Source organism: Ursus arctos, unplaced genomic scaffold, assembly GCF_023065955.2.
Source record: "Ursus arctos isolate Adak ecotype North America unplaced genomic scaffold, UrsArc2.0 scaffold_2, whole genome shotgun sequence".
In the NCBI taxonomy this organism is placed as follows: Eukaryota; Metazoa; Chordata; class Mammalia; order Carnivora; family Ursidae; genus Ursus; species Ursus arctos.
In genome coordinates, this window is record NW_026622874.1 from 9,751,333 (window position 1) to 9,768,829 (window position 17,497).

General features: G+C 39.0%; 1 protein-coding gene across 8 annotated transcripts in view; it reads left to right on the plus strand.

Annotated features, from left to right (window-relative positions):
• Window positions 1–169: 169 nt before the first annotated feature.
• The window catches only part of DCAF6 (DDB1 and CUL4 associated factor 6), a 130,762-nt gene continuing 113,434 nt past the window's right edge, over window positions 170–17,497 (plus strand). For 4 of the 8 annotated variants that reach the window (XM_026509442.4, XM_026509443.3, XM_026509444.4 and 1 more), the window contains exon 1: window positions 198–600. In XM_026509442.4, the coding sequence (XP_026365227.1) occupies window positions 504–600 (97 nt within the window). In that variant the 5' untranslated portion in view covers window positions 198–503. Of the gene's footprint in view, window positions 601–10,187; window positions 10,573–17,497 lie in introns of those variants that run through there. The other 4 variants (XM_026509446.4, XM_026509447.3, XM_044387948.3 and 1 more) reach the window with 3 other exon arrangements.

Here is a 17,497-nt window from a genome sequence, read left to right on the forward strand (position 1 = left end):
AGACTTCATATCTCAGCTTCTCTATTTCTCATTTGCCCATACAGAATCAAGGATTTAGCTACAATGTCCCGAACCCACTTTTCTCGGGTGAGGGCAACCTGAGCGTACAAGGGCCTCAGTCCCGGGGCGTGTGGGGGGGGTGGAGGGTGTCATCTCGCGAGAAAGGCTTGGAAGGGAGGGCGTCGAGAACGAGGAGAGGGAGGAGTCGCGGCCGCCTCCGCCTCCGCCTCCTCCTCCTGTTGGAGGGGGGCCGAGGGAGGGGACTGTTGCTGATCTCTGGATGTTCGGGGTAGTCTGAGAAGGAGAGTATGAGGCGAGCTCCGGCCCGGGTGCGGCCGGGCTTCGGGGGCGAGGGCTCTGCCGCCGCCATCTAACTCGCTACTCCCGCGAGGCCCGGCGCGCGGATGGTGCCGGTGCGGCTCGGGTGTTGATCCGCGTGTCCCCTCCCCCTTCTCCCCTCCCCCACGCGGTGGTCTCCCCTCCTACCCCGGCCCGGCAGAGCCATGTCTCGGGGTGGCTCCTGCCCACACCTGTTGTGGGACGTGAGGAAAAGGTCCCTCGGGCTGGAGGACCCGTCCCGGCTGCGGAGCCGCTACCTGGGTGAGCGGGGGCCCCGGGGGCGGAGGCGCTGAGGTCGCCGCCCAGAGGTGGGGGAGGGGGCCGCGCCGCGGGGGCTGTTGGAGGTGGGACAGCGCCTCGGCAGGGACGCCCCGGAGACTCTGGGGTGCTGGGTGGACGTTGGCCGACGGACCCCGTGCCGGTGTCTTCCCACGGCCAAGCCCCCCTTGCATGCTGCCAGCCGCTGCCCTTGCTGGGTTTTCCTCGGGGGGCCGGATGGGCGGCAGACGCTACTGGCCAGGAAAGGTGTTGGGGGCGCGTGTGGAGTGGGATTCGGGAGAAGACTCGCCGAACCTCCCGGAGCTGCTTCGTTTCGAGCCAAAGTTGGCGCTTGTGCTCTTCTCCAACGCTCTCCCCGCTCCGCCGAAGGACTAAGTTTTTGTTGACAGCCCCCCCCCCCCCCGCCCCCTGCTTCAGTCTCCGGAGGGCTTGGGTGTCGGGTGCGACGCGATGACCACCTTCAGGGACTTCACGCTCCAGACGGACTCCGCGTAAACTGTTCTGAGGCTCCCAGCCAAAACCTAAAAGTGATAGCTGAGCTCTCCCCACCCCCGCGCGCCTTCCCGGTTCCACTGCGCTGTTCAGTTCGTTTTGACCGCTTTAAGGAGGTGTAGGGTTTCACGTTCCTATTCCCACCCCTGTAAAACACACTTGGCATTTACTGTTTCTTAGTTAAGCTTTCTAAAAACAACCTTCAATACTTGAGGGAACAGTATTCCACTTTTTTTTTTTTTTCGTTTTGGATAAGGTGATTGTGTGAGGATTCTGGGTCAAGCTAAAAAAGTCCAGTATCTTCAAAGTGGACGTATTTAGTAAGCGTCTTTTTTGTTTCTTCCTCTGCAGTCTTTTCAGCACATTTTATTTTTTTTTATTTGAAGGTAAGACGTCATTTAAAACTTTTTTTTTCTTTCTAGTTTTGTCACTTTTTGCTAGGTAAGTATTGTTGATGGCATTTGGTTTTGCCTTCAAGTCGATAAAAGAAAATGAAATCTCCTTACACCTAACGGTTCTGGTTTGTAAGTTATTTGGGAGAACTGAGCAAGCATTTTTTTTTTCTTATTGTTTTTTAGTGTCTCAAGTGACATATGAATTGTATTCATATTCTCGTTGTACAGACTTAATAAAAATGAAGCAGAAATCCCTCTGATTCCCTCCCATTCCAGTTTCTCACACACACTCTTAGAGGTAACACTGTTATCTGTTCCCTGAATATTTCTCCAGACCTTTTTCTTTGCGTTTTTACAAGCTCATATATACATATAGAAATGCTATAGTTTTGTGTGTGTGTGTGTGTGTGTGTGTGTGTATGTGTGCATATGTGGTGTCCTATTGTAAACATTGTTTTGCAGCTTGCTTTTTCTACATTAGGTCTTGGAGATCTTTTCAGCCAGTAAAAGTAGACCTGTTCAGTCTTTTAAACTATTGCATAGTATTTAACTGTATGAAGCACTGTAGTCGACTCAAATCTTTCCCTCTGTAAATGCACCTTGGCTGTTACTGAAGCATTGCAGTGAACATCCTTATACATGCTTGTGCATTTGTTCTAGGATAAACACCTAGAGTGGTAATTAATTGTTTTAAAATTAAACATCAGTAGAAAGTGATTTTTTAAACCGTTAACCTAAAAAGATGTGCAATATGTCTTTTAATATTTGTTGAAAAATAACAATTTTAGCTTGATGAAACCAACTTTAATACTGTGTTCTACAGGAGTAAATTTGTTTGGTCCTGTATTAGTTGGACTGTGTAAGTACTGATTTATATAGATTTAAATATTAATTTTTTTTCTGATTCATTTAGTTCAGCTATATCTATGATAGTTAAAATATGAAACTACACATTTCCTTTTTTCCCTTCCTCCTTTAACTCCCTAATGCGAGTGGAGTTTACATTGGGTAAAGGGAAATTGAAGAGCAAGAGTCCATTGACTTCAGTAGAAAGTCTGAATTACAGGTTTTCAAAACACACGGGTAGTTTTTGATCTTAAATAATGCTTTAAATGTGTTAATAATATATACTTTATAATTAGCATATTCTTGAAACGGCATCCTTTAAAAGTGGTTTTCTAAATATTTGAAAATAGCTTGTGAAGTAATTTCTTGGCCTTAGTAGACCTTCTTTACACCATTACTTTATCTAACTCTTCCACACCCCTGTGCTAATCTTGGCTTAGCATTCAGGAAATAGTAAATTCCACTTTAGTAGTGCCTGAATTAATGAGTTTTTAAAAAATAATATTTTAAAGTACTTCTCCAAAGCTTTTTAAAAAGCCCAAGTTCAAGAGTTTTAGAAAGATTCCTTTTTTGAGACTTGAAACATTTTGATTGTTTATAGTATTGTAGGTTATTTTTCCAATTTATTTCCATTATTTGTATTTTTAATAATGAATTACTGCTAAGTAAATAATTCACAGAATTGACAGATTTTTCTTGTAACATTTACATTTCAAATTATTTCACTATAGCGTGTCTTACCGATAGTAGTATTCAAGCTTTTTAGGTGATTTTAAATTTGATTAATTACTACTTTTCCTCCTATCAAAACTGGAGTTCATAAAACATCTTTTTATATTGTGGGAATGAAGATAAATAATTTGTTGTATGTTATTTTTTTTTAAAATTTTTATTTGAGAGAAAGTGTGTGAGTGAGCATGAGCACAGGTGAAGGGGGGGCAGAAGGAGAAGCAGACTCCCTGCTGAGCAGGGAGCCCGATATGGGGCTCCATCCCAGGACCTGGGATCATGACCTGAGCCTAAGGCAGCTGCTTAACCAACTGAGCCACCCAGGCACTCCTGTCATACGTTATTTAGAAGAAAAAGATGTTTACTTACAACCTCCAAATTCACAAGATGCACCTGAACCAACAGACTGTTGTTTGGTTTACCATGGATTCAGAGGCTAGGCCAGCTATTGTAATCTTTATGTGCCTGATCTAAATTTCAGTGTAGTATTTATCTTTTTAAAGAGTAATTATCAAAGTCCAGAGTCAGAAACACCTGTAGATTTAAATGTTTCAGTTTCTTAAGATATTGTATATCTCTAGAGTAGTGCTTTTGGAATTGAGTGATTATTATAGTAACTTATTGGTCACATATTATTTATATACACACACAGGCACACAACTTTATAAAGATAAACATTGCTTGTAAAAGACACTGGTTTCTGTACATTTCCTCTTTCTAGTCATATTCCTCTCATTTTAAAGACTTGGCCACAACCTGAATTTATACTTTCTAACCCTTCTACATTAAAAGACAGTAACTGGCAAGAGTAAAGGAACTTTTCTAGGGAGTTGTTTGCCATAATGTATAGTATAATATAAAATGCTTAAGCTATGATTAGACAGTGTCCTGGTCAGCTTGGGCTGCTGTGACAAAATAGCATAAACTGGGTAGCTTATAAACAATAGAAATTTACTTCTCACAGTTGTAGAGGCTGGAAGGCTGAGAGTAGGATGCTCACATCAGGATCTTGGTCTTACGAGGAAGGCCTGCTTCCTGGTGCTCTCCGTGGTCTCTTTTATAAGGGCACTAATCCTAACCTAATCATCTCTCAAAGATCCCACCTCCTAATACTATCACCTTGGGGATTGGGATTTCAACATAGGAATTTTTGAAGGGACACAACCATTCATACTATAGCAGGCAGCCAATGATACCTTTATACTGGAGTTAGGAAGTCTATGTCATTTGAATATCATTGGAGTCAGTATGTATTGAAATGGATAATTTTGCATTGGATTTTTTTTTTTTTTTAAGATTTTATTTATTTGAGAGAGGGAGAGAGTATGCACAGGGGGAGGGGAAGAGAGAGGGAGAGAGAATCTCAAGCAGACTCCGTGCTCAGCACAGAGCCCAATGCAGGGCTCGGTCCCACGACCCTGAGATCATGACCTGAGCCAAAATCAAGAGTTGTATGCTTAACCGGCTGAGCCACCCTGGCGTCCCTGCATTTAGATTATTCTTTAGCATATCCTGAATACATGTACATTACGTAGTTCTTCATAATGTGTTGCCAAGTTACAGTATATTATATGAGAGCCCGTAAATTCTGATTTATGCTTCCTTGTTAGCTACTGGGAAAAAGTTCGTGAAATATTTGTATTTTGTTTCTTTAGTCTTGAAATCTGAGTGAAAGTTGAAAGATGTCTGATTTTAGGGGCGCCTGGGTGGCACAGCGGTTGAGCGTCTGCCTTCGGCTCGGGGCGTGATCCCGGCATTATGGGATCGAGACCCACGTCAGGCTCTTCCGCTGTGAGCCTGCTTCTTCCTCTCCCACTCCCTCTGCTTGTGTTCCCTCTCTCGCTGGCTGTCTCTCTCTCTGTCGAATAAATAAATAAAATCTTTAAAAAAAAAAAATTCTTATTTCTTTGGGTAATACGTGCTGGGGATTGCTGAGTTGTATAAGTGTGTTTAACTTTAAAAGAAATTGCTAGACTGTTTTCAAAATAGTTGTACCATACTGCATTCCCACCATACTTGGCATTATGAGTCTTCCTACTTTTAGCCTAAGTATGTAGATATAATATCATCGTTATCATTTTAATTTGCATTTGATTTATTCCTGATGATTAATGATGTTGAATATCTTTTCATGGCTTATTTGCCATCTGTACTTCGGTTAAATGTTCAGATTTCCCTACTTAGTATTGTAAGAATTCTTTATATATTCTTGATACAAGTCCTTAATCAGATACATTCTTTGCAAATATTTTTCTCCTAGTTGGTCTTTTCTTTTTCTTAACAGCATCTTTTATAGTTCATGTTATGTGTCCTATTTAGGAATCTTTACCTAATCCAAGGTCACAAAGATTTATACTGTTGTGTTTTTTTTTCTAGAAGTTTTCTATTTTTAATTCTTAATTTAGGTCTATGAACAATTTTAAGTTCATTTTTATATATGCTGTGCAGTTGTTCCAACATCATCTGTGAAAGAACTATCTTTTCCTCTTTGTTGAAAATTATTCGGCCGTATATGTAAATTAATGTCTCTACCATGTTCCATTGAGGTAGGTGTCTGTCTTTATACCAGTACTTTCTGTCTTTATAGTGAACATTGAAATCAGCTTACAATATTTTGGATTTAGTTCTTTTTGTTCAAAATTATTTTGGCTATTCTGGCTTTTCATTCCCATATATATATATATTTTAAATAAACTCTACCCCCATCATGGGGCTTGAACTCATCACCCAAAGATAAGGAAAGAATTATGTGTTCTACTGACTAAGCCAGCCAGGCACCTCTCATTCCCATATAAATTTTAGAATCAATTTTATCAATTTCTGCAAAAAAGACTGTTGGGGTTTTGGTTGGCATTTTGTTGAATCTATGTTATTTCAGAGAATTGTAGTCTTTACAATATTGAACATTTAACCAATGATGGTCATTTTTGTCTCCAATTATTTGGATATTTCATTTCTCTCAGTATTTATTCTTGTAACATAATGTTTTTAGATCGTGTTGTTTTTTAATTTCAGTACCCAGTTGTTCGTTATGGGTATATTGAGATACAGTTGATTTTTTGTTTGTTTGCTTGTTTATTGGCCTTATATCCTGCAACTTTACTAAACCTGGTTGTTATTTCTCTTACTCCTCCTCTTCCTTCTCCTTCCTCCTCCTCTTCCTCTTCTTTTTAAAGTAATCTCTACCCCTAACATGAGGCTTGAACTCAAAACCCTGAGATAAGAGTTGCATACTGTACCAACTGAGCCAGCCATGCACCGCAATTACTTACACTTTTTTTTTTTTTTTTGCAGATTTAGGGGATTTTTATGTAGATAATGTAACTGCATATTAAAATAGTCTTGCTTCTTTCTTTTTCACCTGTATTCTGTTTTTCTTCTTCTTTTTTCCTTTTTCTTGCTTAATTGCACTGTCCAAGATTGCCCCAGAATCTTGAATGGAAGTACTGAGAGTGGGCATCCTTGCCTCATTCCTCATCTTGGAAAGCATTTCAGTTTTTCAGTATTAAATATCTTTTTTTTTTTTTTTTTAAAGATTTTATTTATTTACTTGACAGAGATAGAGACAGCCAGCGAGAGAGGGAACACAAGCAGGGGGAGTGGGAGAGGAAGAAGCAGGCTCATAGCGGAAGAGCCTGATGTGGGGCTCGATCCCATAACGCCGGGATCACGCCCTGAGCTGAAGGCAGACGCCCAACCGCTGTGCCACCCAGGCGCCCGTTTTTCAGTATTAAATATCTTGTTAACCATGTGTTTTTTGTAGACACGCTTTGAAGAAATTTCCTTTTTTTTCGATTGCTGAGAATGTTTATTATGATTAGCTGTTGAATTTTGTCAGGGTTTTTTCCTGCATCTATAAACTTGATTATATGATTTCTCTTTCATTGATTCTGTTAATTTGGTATATTAGCATGTTGAATGATTTTTTAATATTGAACTAACATTCGATTCCTGGGCTAATACTACTTGGTTATGATAAATTATCCTTTATATATTGCTGGCTTGAGTTTTGGTAGAAACTTTGTGTCTGTGTTCATAAGAGATATTAGCTTATGGTTTTCTTATAACTTACAAGTTTGTAATTATAGCTTATAGTTCTATTTTTGCCTGTTTTTGATATCAGGATAATGCTGGCCTCATAAATGAGTTGGATGTGTTCTTTTTTTCTAGAGAGGTTGGATAGAATTGAAATTACCTTTTCTTTAAATATCTGATATATTTCATCATTAAAGACTTCAGAGCTTGGAGTTTCTCTGTGGGAAGGTTTTTGTTTTTTGTTTTTTAACTAGGTACTTTTAAAAATTTTTTATTTTGAGATAATTATAGATTCATAATGCAGTTGTAAGAAATAATTTGGAGAGATCCTATATACCCTTCAACCAATGCTGCCAATGGTTATACAACTTATACAACTATGTTACAATATCACAACTAGGAAGTTGACATAGATAAATGCATGAACCTTATTCACATATTTCCAGTTATATATGTACTTATTTTTGCGTGTGTGCGTATATTCTATGCATTTTTAACATTAATTTTAATAGATTAACATGGGTATCACCACAATTTAGGTAGGGAATAGGTCCGTCACAATGATCCTTTGTGATACCCTTTTATAGCCACAGCTACATTCTTTTCTTCCTATTGCTAATAATCTCTGGCAGTCATTAATCTGCTTTCCATCTCTATAATTTTGTCATTTCAAGAATTTTATGTAAATAACATATATGTTAACATTATAAATAACAGCATGTAACCTTTTGAGATTGGCTTTTTTCACTCAGCATATTTCCCTTAATGTTCATCCACGTTGTTGTGTGTATTAATAGTTTATTCCTTTTTTTGTTGATTAGTATTTCATGATATGGATACATGGTTATTTAACCGTTCACCTGTTGACAGATATTTGGATTGTTTCCATTTTTGACTGTTAAGTATAAAGCTGTTATAAACATTCAGTTTTGTATGAACATAAGTTTTCATCTTTTTGGGAGAAATGTCTAAGAATTACAATTACTGGGCTCTATGGTAAGCACGTTATTTAATTTTGTAAGAAATGCCATACTCTTTTTCAGGTACAGCTACACCATTTTACATTCCCATCAGCCATGTATGCGTAATCCAGTTTCTCTGCATCATCTCTAATAAGTATATAGTGATAATTCATGGTTTTAGTTTACCTTTCTCTAATGGCTAATGTTGAGCATCTTTTTATGTATTTATTTGCCATCTTTATATTTTCAGTGAACTGTTTCTTTATGTTTTTTTGCTCATTTTCTCTTTGGATTATTATTGTTTTTTACTGTTGAGTTTGGAGCCTTATTCATATAATTTAGGTACTAGTCCTTTGTCAGATTTGCAGTTGTTATATATTTTCTCCCAGTCTGTAGCTTGTTTGTTCATTCTCTTCACAGGGTCTTTTGCAGAATAAAGGTTGTTGACTTCAGTGAAGTGCAATTTATCAGTTTTTGCTTTTATGGATTATGCTTTTGGTATCATGTCTGAGAACTCTTAATCTATCCCTAGGTCCTAAAGATGGTCTCCTGTGTTTTTCCCCTAAACTTTTATTTAAGTCCAGGGTCCATTTTGCGTTAATTCTTGTATGATGTGTATGGTTTAGCTTGAAGTTCACTTTTGTGTCTGTGGATGTCCACTTGCTCTAGCACCATTTGTTGAAAATGAAAAGGCTGTATTTCCTCCATTGAATTGCTTTTGCACCTTTATTAAAAATCAGTTGGGCATTTTTGTGTGGATCTAATTCTGTGTTCTCTATTTCCCTTCACTGATCTCTGTGTCTGTCCCTCTGTAAATACCATGCTGTCTTGCTTATTGTAGCTATATAGTAAGTTTTAACACCAGGTTGAGTGATTTCCCCCCCTCCCTTAGTTTGTCTTTTTCAAAATTGTCTTAGCTATTCTGTGTCTTGTGCCTTTCCTTATAAATTGTAGGATAGATGTGTCCATATCCCCAAATTACCTTGCTGAGATTTTTTTTTTTTTTTAAGATTTAATTTATTTATTTGACAGAGACAGCCAGCGAGAGAGGGAACACAAGCAGGGGGAGTGCGAGAGGAAGAAGCAGGCTCCTGGCGGAGGAGCCCGATGTGGGGCTCGATCCCAGAACGCTGGGATCACGCCCTGAGCTGAAGGCAGATGCTTAAGGACTGTGCCACCCAGGCGCCCCACCTTGCTGAGATTCTGATAAGAATTGCATTGGATTTATGTATCAGTTAGGGAAGAACTGACATCTTTTATTGTGTTAAGCCTTCTGATCCATGAACGTGGTATACTCTGTTTAGGTTGTTGGTATCTTTCATCAGCATTTTGTAACAATCAGGATACAGATCTTCAACATGCTATATTTATTTTTTTATATTTATGTTTAAATATTTAATTTTCTTTGGAGCAATTACAATTTTTTATTTTAAGGGAGTGGGGAGGGACAGAGGGAGAGAGAATTTTAAGCAGGCTCCATGCCCAGTGTGGGGCCTGACTTGGGGCTCAATCTCACAACCCTGAGATCATGACCTGAGCCGAAATGAAGAGTTGAATGCTTAACCAACTGAGCCACTCAGGCGCCCCACAAATGGTTTTGTGTTTTAAGTTCAATTTCCACACGTTTGTTGTTAGTATATAAAAGTGCAGTTTTGTGTATGTTGTGGTCTTATATCCTGTGACCTTGCTGAACTCACTTATAGTTGTGGGAGGGTTTTTTTTTGGTATATTCTTAGGGATTTTTACATGGAAAATCATGTCATCTTCCAAAGGGACTGTTTTATTTCTTCCTTTCCAATCTGTAGGTCTTGTCTTTTTTTTTTTTTTTTTTTTTTGCATTATCATATTGGCTAAGACTTCCAGTACAGGCATATCTTGGTTTATTGTGCTTCATTTTACTGCACTTTGCAGATACTGCATTTTTTTACGAATTGAAAGTTTGTGGCAGCCCTGTGTCAAACACCAGTTTTCTAATAGCATTTGCTTACTTTGTGTCTCTGTGTCACATTTTGGTCATTCTCACAATATTTCAAACTTTTTCATTATTACAATAATTGTTACGGTGATTTGCAATCAGTAATCTTTGATGTTACTATTGTCATTGTTTTGGGGCCCCATACACCATGCCCATATAAGACAGTGAACTTAATTGATAAATGTTGCGTGTGTTCTGTCTGCTCCACTGAAAACTCTGGAATGGATTCCCTGTTCTAGGTGCGAGTAAGAACATTTTTGATTCACGGGAAGAGGTCAAAATATCAACATTGACAGGAGTTTGGCAGTTGATTCTAATCAAGGACTTTGAGTGGTTCAACACTTCAGTGGAAGAAATAACTGCAGATGTGGTAGAAATAAATAGCAAGAGAACTAGTATGAGAAGTGGAGCCTGAAGATGGGACTGAACTGCTGCAATCCAGGATCAAAATTAAACCGATGAGGAGTTGATTCTTACGGATGAACGAAGAAAGTGTTTCTTGAAATGGAATCTACTCCTGGTAAAGATGCTGTGAGGACTGTTGAAATGACAACCAAGGATTTAGGATATTACACAAGCTTAGTTGATAAAGCAGTGGCAGGGTTTGACTACAGTTTTGAGAAGTGATTCCTTGTGGGTAAAATGCTATAACAAAATAGCATCACATGGTACAGAGAAATTATTTGTGAAAGGAAGAGAATTGATAGGCAACCTTCATTGTTGTCTTATTTTAGGAAGTTGCCACAGCAAACCCAATATTCAGCACCCACCACCCTGGTTAGTCAGCAGCTATCAACATTGAGACAAGACCCTCCACGAGCAAAAAGTTTAGGACTTGCTGAAAGCATAGATGATGGTTAGCATTTTTTATCAAAGTACTTTTTAATTAGGTATGTACATTGTATTTTTAGACATAATGCTTTGCACACTCAACAGACTACAGTATAATGTAAACATAACTTTTATATGCACCGGGGAACGGAAAAATTCATTTGATGCATGCTTTATTGCAGTGGTGTGGAACCAAACCTGCCGTATCTATGTTTAATGATAGTGGTGAGATTGGGCATCCTTGTATTATTCCTGATTTTAACTGGAAAGTGTTCAGTTTTCCACCATTAAATATACCAGAAAATATAGGTTCTTTTATAGGTACTTTTTATCAGATTGAGAAAGTTTCTTTCTATTCCTAGTTTGCTGAGAGTTTATGAATGGGCTCAATCCAAGAGGCAGAATCATTAGAAGATACACATACATACATAGACACAAAGATGTGTTACTGGTATTTGGTCTTATATCGTGGGAACTCATTAAACTGTCTTTGTAAAGTTATTTTCTAAATGTCTGATGTTGGAGCTTGACATCCTTTGGACAGACAATTGGGAAGGAAAGATGATTGTAAATTGGGGGTAGGAAGGACAGACTTGAACCCGTGAAGAGATAGGATCTGTGTTAGTCTCGCTGTCTCCAAACTTACTGATGTTCTACAGGGATAGTCTGGGGTGTTCTGTAGGGGAAGCTAGCACCTTTTGTCAGTAAAACACACAATTCCCTCTGTATATTAAGAAGCTAAAGGAGGATTCATGGGAAGGTGGGACACACCTAGGCCTAGTTGTGCTCATTCCAGGAAGGTGAGCCTAAGATAGGTAACAACACTTGTACAACAGCAGGAGCTTTGCTCCAGCCTTCTGAGGGTAAAAGTCAATATGGCTGTTACTTTACTTCCACCCACCAGTCTTGTGCAAAAATGACTAGTGATTCATTCAAGAAGAAATATACAGGGAAGGAACTCTGGGAATATGGTTCAGTGTGAGTTGACACGTTACAATGCCACAGCACTTAATGTTAATTATTTATTAGATGGGAGGGGGTTTCCTGCCTTTCCCTCAAGGATAGGCAATGTATGCTTTTATCCCTTCTCAGGGCAGTTGCCTTTGCCTGAAAAGAGAGTGAGAGTTTCCTGCCTCTCTTAGAGGTAGTAGGCATTTGCCGAGGTCATTTCTTGCTGGGGTTTCTTGCTGGCTTAAGGCTTTTGTTTCCCCTGAGAGAAGGGCCTGAAAGGTGAGTGGAGTTTCACTCCTGTGTCCCACCAAACAGGGACTCTTTCTTGCCTCCTGCCCTATTTTCAGTTTTGTGAGTTCTTAGTGGAAGCTAATGGAAAAGAGCTGGTGGCTAAATGAGGACTCTGCCTGTGTCTAGAATCTCAGAGATTCTCAACCATCTCGCTAGCCCACAATTGGTTTTTAAGCGTTTGTTTGAATTTCACTGTTTTCTTCTTAACATACTTTGATGGCAATCCTCTTTGTCCTGTGCTGTCATAGATGAAACAGTTCTGTGTTCTGTCTTACCTCAAAGGTAGTTTTGTCACCCTTTGATTTTCAGTGCTCCTGGTTAGCTGATAAGATGCCGTGGGAGCCAAAGGGGAAGATTATTTCAAGGAGATAGCAGTCAGCTATGACAGATAATACTATGAGGTCATGAAAAATGTGTCTTGCAAGGGCCCACTGGTTTACTGATAACCTGTGATTTCTAAGAACAAAACCAACAGAGAGGAGGGGGCCATAGGGGCAGTGCAGGGGAAAGAGCTGACAGTGAGCTAGGGAAGGCAGCGTGTGGAGATGACTGGGAAGTTTGGCATTAAACACAAAGTAGCTCAAAGGGGCAATAGTGTAGTAAAATGAAAAATTTTGTTAAAGTGCTTTCCCATTTCTTCTCAATATCACCAGCCTTATTCTTTTCCCTTAATCCGCTGAACTTACCTCAACTCCTAAATAAGTTCATTTAAAAAAAAATCATTTCCTCTCTTTTCAGGCAGTATTAACTTAGAACAATCCCACCTGTACATAGGGAGAGAACTAATTTTAAGTGTATAGTGTATCAGGCATAAGTTTTGAGTATGCTAATTAATTTACTCCTGACTATAAATCTGTTCCCATCAAATGTAAAACTTATACAAATGTAAACTAAGGCTCTGAGGTTCAGTTTTGCTCAGCTTATGCGTAGCGTGTTCCAAGTGAAGCATTTAAACCTGGTCGAACGCTTAGATCAAGCATCTCAGTCTAATAAAGGAGGTGGGTATATCGGTTATAAAGCTGTTTAATAAGTTATAGAGCCATTTCAAATGAGCAGCAGCTCTGTATTGTCCTTGCCAGAGGTTCACCCTGTATTACTGAGGGAAAACACGTTATAGAACAGAGTGAATACTGTAATCCCACTTACTTAGTCACTGATTCAGCAAATGTCTGTCAAATGCTTATTTTGTCATAGGCACTTTTCTGAGCACTTAGGATACTTGGGTGAACAAGAGAGTTTCTCTTTTTCTTGAGCTTATAGTCTGTTAAGATAGAAGAGAATGTCAAAGCAGTGATAGAATTATGAGAGACAGCGGGGGTTTCAAGAAAGACTTGAGTAGGAAACCACAGGGATAGGTAAATTCGTCTATAACAAGTATGTAATTGCTGGAGACGATTCTCCATGTCTCTTGCACTGATGCACATTTGTGAGCAGAAGCACTGGCTCCTTTGTTCTGGACTATCTTTTCAGTGATTTATAAATAGGGAACAACTTGGAAGTTAAAGTATCTCCTGAAGCAGAGGGCAGATTTATTTATCATCCAGTATAATAAAGCTAATGTCACTTTTTGGGACAAAGGCCAAGCAGGTTTGCTTGATATTTTATAAAATTTGGGTTCCCTCAAGTTCGGGCTTCCCCAGCTGTGATTCAAGCCCACTGCATGTACAATATTCACCCAGACTGCTCCCCATTGCCCTGTGGGAATTGGGAGACAAGGAACCAACGAAACCTGAAGCTTACACTGCTTGAGTAGAAAAATTTTTTGTCTCTAACTTAGGAGTCTTGTGTCTTCTGTCAGCATTCATGAGATGGTGGCAGGTACTCAGCTTACAAGTAGTCTAGACTTCACAGTTCTTGGTAACAGGTATGAGTTTATTTTTATTTTAACTTGAGGGGGCTCAGTTTTTTTAAACTTACAGTTCTTTTTTGTTTTGCTTTTATTGTTTTGTTTTTCTGATTTAAATTCAATTAATTAACATACAGTGTATTATTTGATTCAGAGGTAGAGTTCAGTGATTCATCAGTCTTATATAATACCCAGTGCTCATTATATCACATGCCCTCCTTAATGTCCATTATTCAGTCACCCCATTCTCCCACACCACTCCCTTCCAGCAACTTTCAGTTTATTTCCTATGCTTGAGAGTCTTTTATGATTTGTCTCCCTCTCTCGTTCCGTCTTGTTTTATTTTTTCTTCTCTTCCCCTATGGTCCTCTGTTTTGTTTCTTAAATTCCACGTATCAGTGAGATCATATAATTGTCTTTTCTCTGATTGACTTATTTCACTTAGCATAATACCCTCTAGCTCCATCCATGTAGTTGCAAATGGCAAGATTTCATTTTTTTGATGCCTGCGTAATAATATCCCATGGTATATATACACCACATCTTCTTTATCCATTCATCTGTTGATGGACATTTGGGCTTTTTCCATAGTTTGCTATTGTGGACATTGCTGCTATAAACATTGGGATTCAGGTGCCCTTTCGGATCACTACATTTGTATCTTTGGGGTGAACTACCAAGTAGTGCAGTTGCTGGGTCATAGGGTAGCTCTATTTTCAACTTTTTGAGGAATCTCCATACTGTTTTCCAGAATGGCTGCACAAGCTTGCGTTCCCATCAGTGGTGTAAAACGGTTCCTCTTTCTCCGCATCCTTGCCAACATCTGTTGTTTCCTGACTTGTTAATGTTAGCCATTCTGACTGGTGTGAGGTGGTATCTCATTGTGGTTTTGATTTGTATTTCCCTGATGCCGAGTGATGTTGAGCGTTTTTTCACGTATCTGTTGGCCATGTCTTCTTTGGAGAAATGTCTTCCTGTCTTCTGCCCATTTCTTGACTGGATTATTTGTTTTGGGGGTGTTGAGTTTGATAAGTTCTTTATAGATTTTGGATACTAGCCCTTTATCTGATAAGATAGTTGCAAATATCTTCTCCCATTCTGTTGGTTGTCTTTTGGTTTTTTCGACTGTTTCCTTTGCTGTGCAAAAGCTTTTTATCTTGAAGAAGTCCCAGTAGTTCATTTTTGCCTTTGTTTCCCTTGCCTTTGGAGACGTGTCTGGCAAGAAGTTACTGTGGTCGAGGTCAGAGAGGTTGCTGCCTGTGTTCTGCTCTAGAATTTTGATGGATTCCTGTCTCACATTTAGGTCTTTCATCCATTTCGAGTCTGGTTCTGTGTATGGTATAAGAAAGTGGTCTAGTTTCATTCTTCTACATGTGGCTGTCCAGTTTTCCCAACACTATTTGTTGAAGAGACTGCCTTTTTTCCATTGGATATTCTTTCCTGCTTTGTTGAAGATCATTTGATCATAGTTAACTTTTAGTTCTTTATGGCGTCTATCAGCTCCTATTTTTCGGTAGTGCATTTATTTACTAAAAGGATAGAGGAGGTTTACACTAGTTTGTTCTGGAATCACATTTAATGGGGTGTGGAAATAATACAGTCATTTTGATTTCCAAAGTCACATGCAGAAATATCATTCAGGAGCTGTTATGTAACTGTCATGTCTCAGTGCATGTTTTTATGTGCAGGTTTCATGTGTTCTTGCTAGAAGAATTAACTTTGTCTTCTGTTCTCGTGTCCCACCATCATTTTCTCTAGACAGAGATGGTTAGAGCCCTGTTTTCAAACCTAGATTTTAAAAATTTGGAAAAAATTTTTTGTGCTTCTCCTTTTTTTAAAGAACTTTAATGAATTTTAATTACTGTCATGTTGTTAATTTGAATAGTGTTTCTTAACTCTTTTTTTAAAAAGATTTTATTTATTTATTTGACAGAGAGATACAGCAAGAGAGGGAACACAAGCAAGGGGAGTGGGAGAGGGAGAAGCGGCCTTCCCTCCAAGCAAGGAGTCTGATGCGTGGCTCGATCCCAGGACCCTGGGATCATGACCTGAGCCAAAGGCAGATGCTTAATGGCTGAGCCACCCAGGCGCCCCTTAACTCTTAATTGTAACTCAATAGGATTGCCAAGCCTGCTGTTGGCCAAAGGGGAAAAAATTTTAATGTTATCTGTTTCCTACAGTTAGCGTCTTTTTAAAACTGAAAACCAGATTTGAAAAGTTAATTATATAAAGTACAACCAGTTCATGAAAATACCGAATTTCTTTTTTCTTTTCTTTTCTTTCTTTTTTTTTAAGATTTTACGTATTTATTTGAGGGAGAACATGTGAGAGAGAGAGAGCAGGAGCAGGGCGAGGGGTAGACAGAGAGGGAGAAGCAGACCCCCCACTGAACAGGGAGCCTGATGCGGAACTCGATCCTAGGACCCTGGAATCATGACCTGGGCCAAAGGCAGATGCTTAACAGACTGAGCCACCTAGGTGCCCTGAAAATACTGAATTTCTGTTGGTTGTTTTATTCCAATATGTTTAGGAACTGTAGAGCATTCCCCCACACACAAAAAAGAAAAAAATTCTTTAACCTACATGTTCATCCTTTACCTAGCCAGCTTACCAGTTATAAGCAAGGAGAAAGAAAACAATTTGGCTTCAAGAAGAGCGTGATCTTTATGTTGAATGGCAAGAAAACATAATAGAGAAATCTGTCCCTTGTGACAGTATACAGAGAGCATAGTCGAATTTAATTATATTTGAGATCTCATCAGCCTGATTACTTAGCTAATTATTGTTCTTTGTCATATATTCAGCTTCTTTTCATTACAGCTTCTGAATAAACATGAAGCTTTTTGGTCCTTCTTTGGTAAAGATGATTCATTTTTTAAAGGGAAACAAATTTCTCTTTTTCAAAGGGATTTGTTCTGTTTTTGCAGTATTGTTCTGCTATTGATGGACATTTAGGCTGAGTTTATTTTATATTTTGCTGCCATATTTCATCATTGAAGATGAACCTTCAAATACTTTAACATTTCTGAAATTGAGATGTGTTTGAAAATAGGTGGTATCTTATAAAACACTGTTTGCCAACCTAGTTAAGATTTAAAACCCTATCCCCCACCCCCAGTCCTTTCTTACCCTCTTTCTCTGCTTTATTTTTCCATATAACACTTTGACCAAGTGACATGTTGTTTATTCTTTCAGTAAGCTTATTAGAGTGCGGGGATCTTTTTCTCTTGATTTCACCACTGTACCCCTATCTCCTAGAACACCACCTGGAGTGGAGTGATTTCTCAATAGATTTGTTGAATGAGGGGTTGAATGAAGAGAATATTTGAATGATTAATGTGGTCCAGACACTGTCCTTGGATGGCTTAATCCTTACAATAACTACACGAGGTAGGTCAGAACTACCCAATGAGGAAATGAGGACTAAGGACGAGGTTAATCTCCCCCAGTATCACTCAGCTTGCAAGTGGAGGAGTAGAAATTAAGACTTTCCTCATGCTGGATCCTGGGCTCTTAACCTTATTGT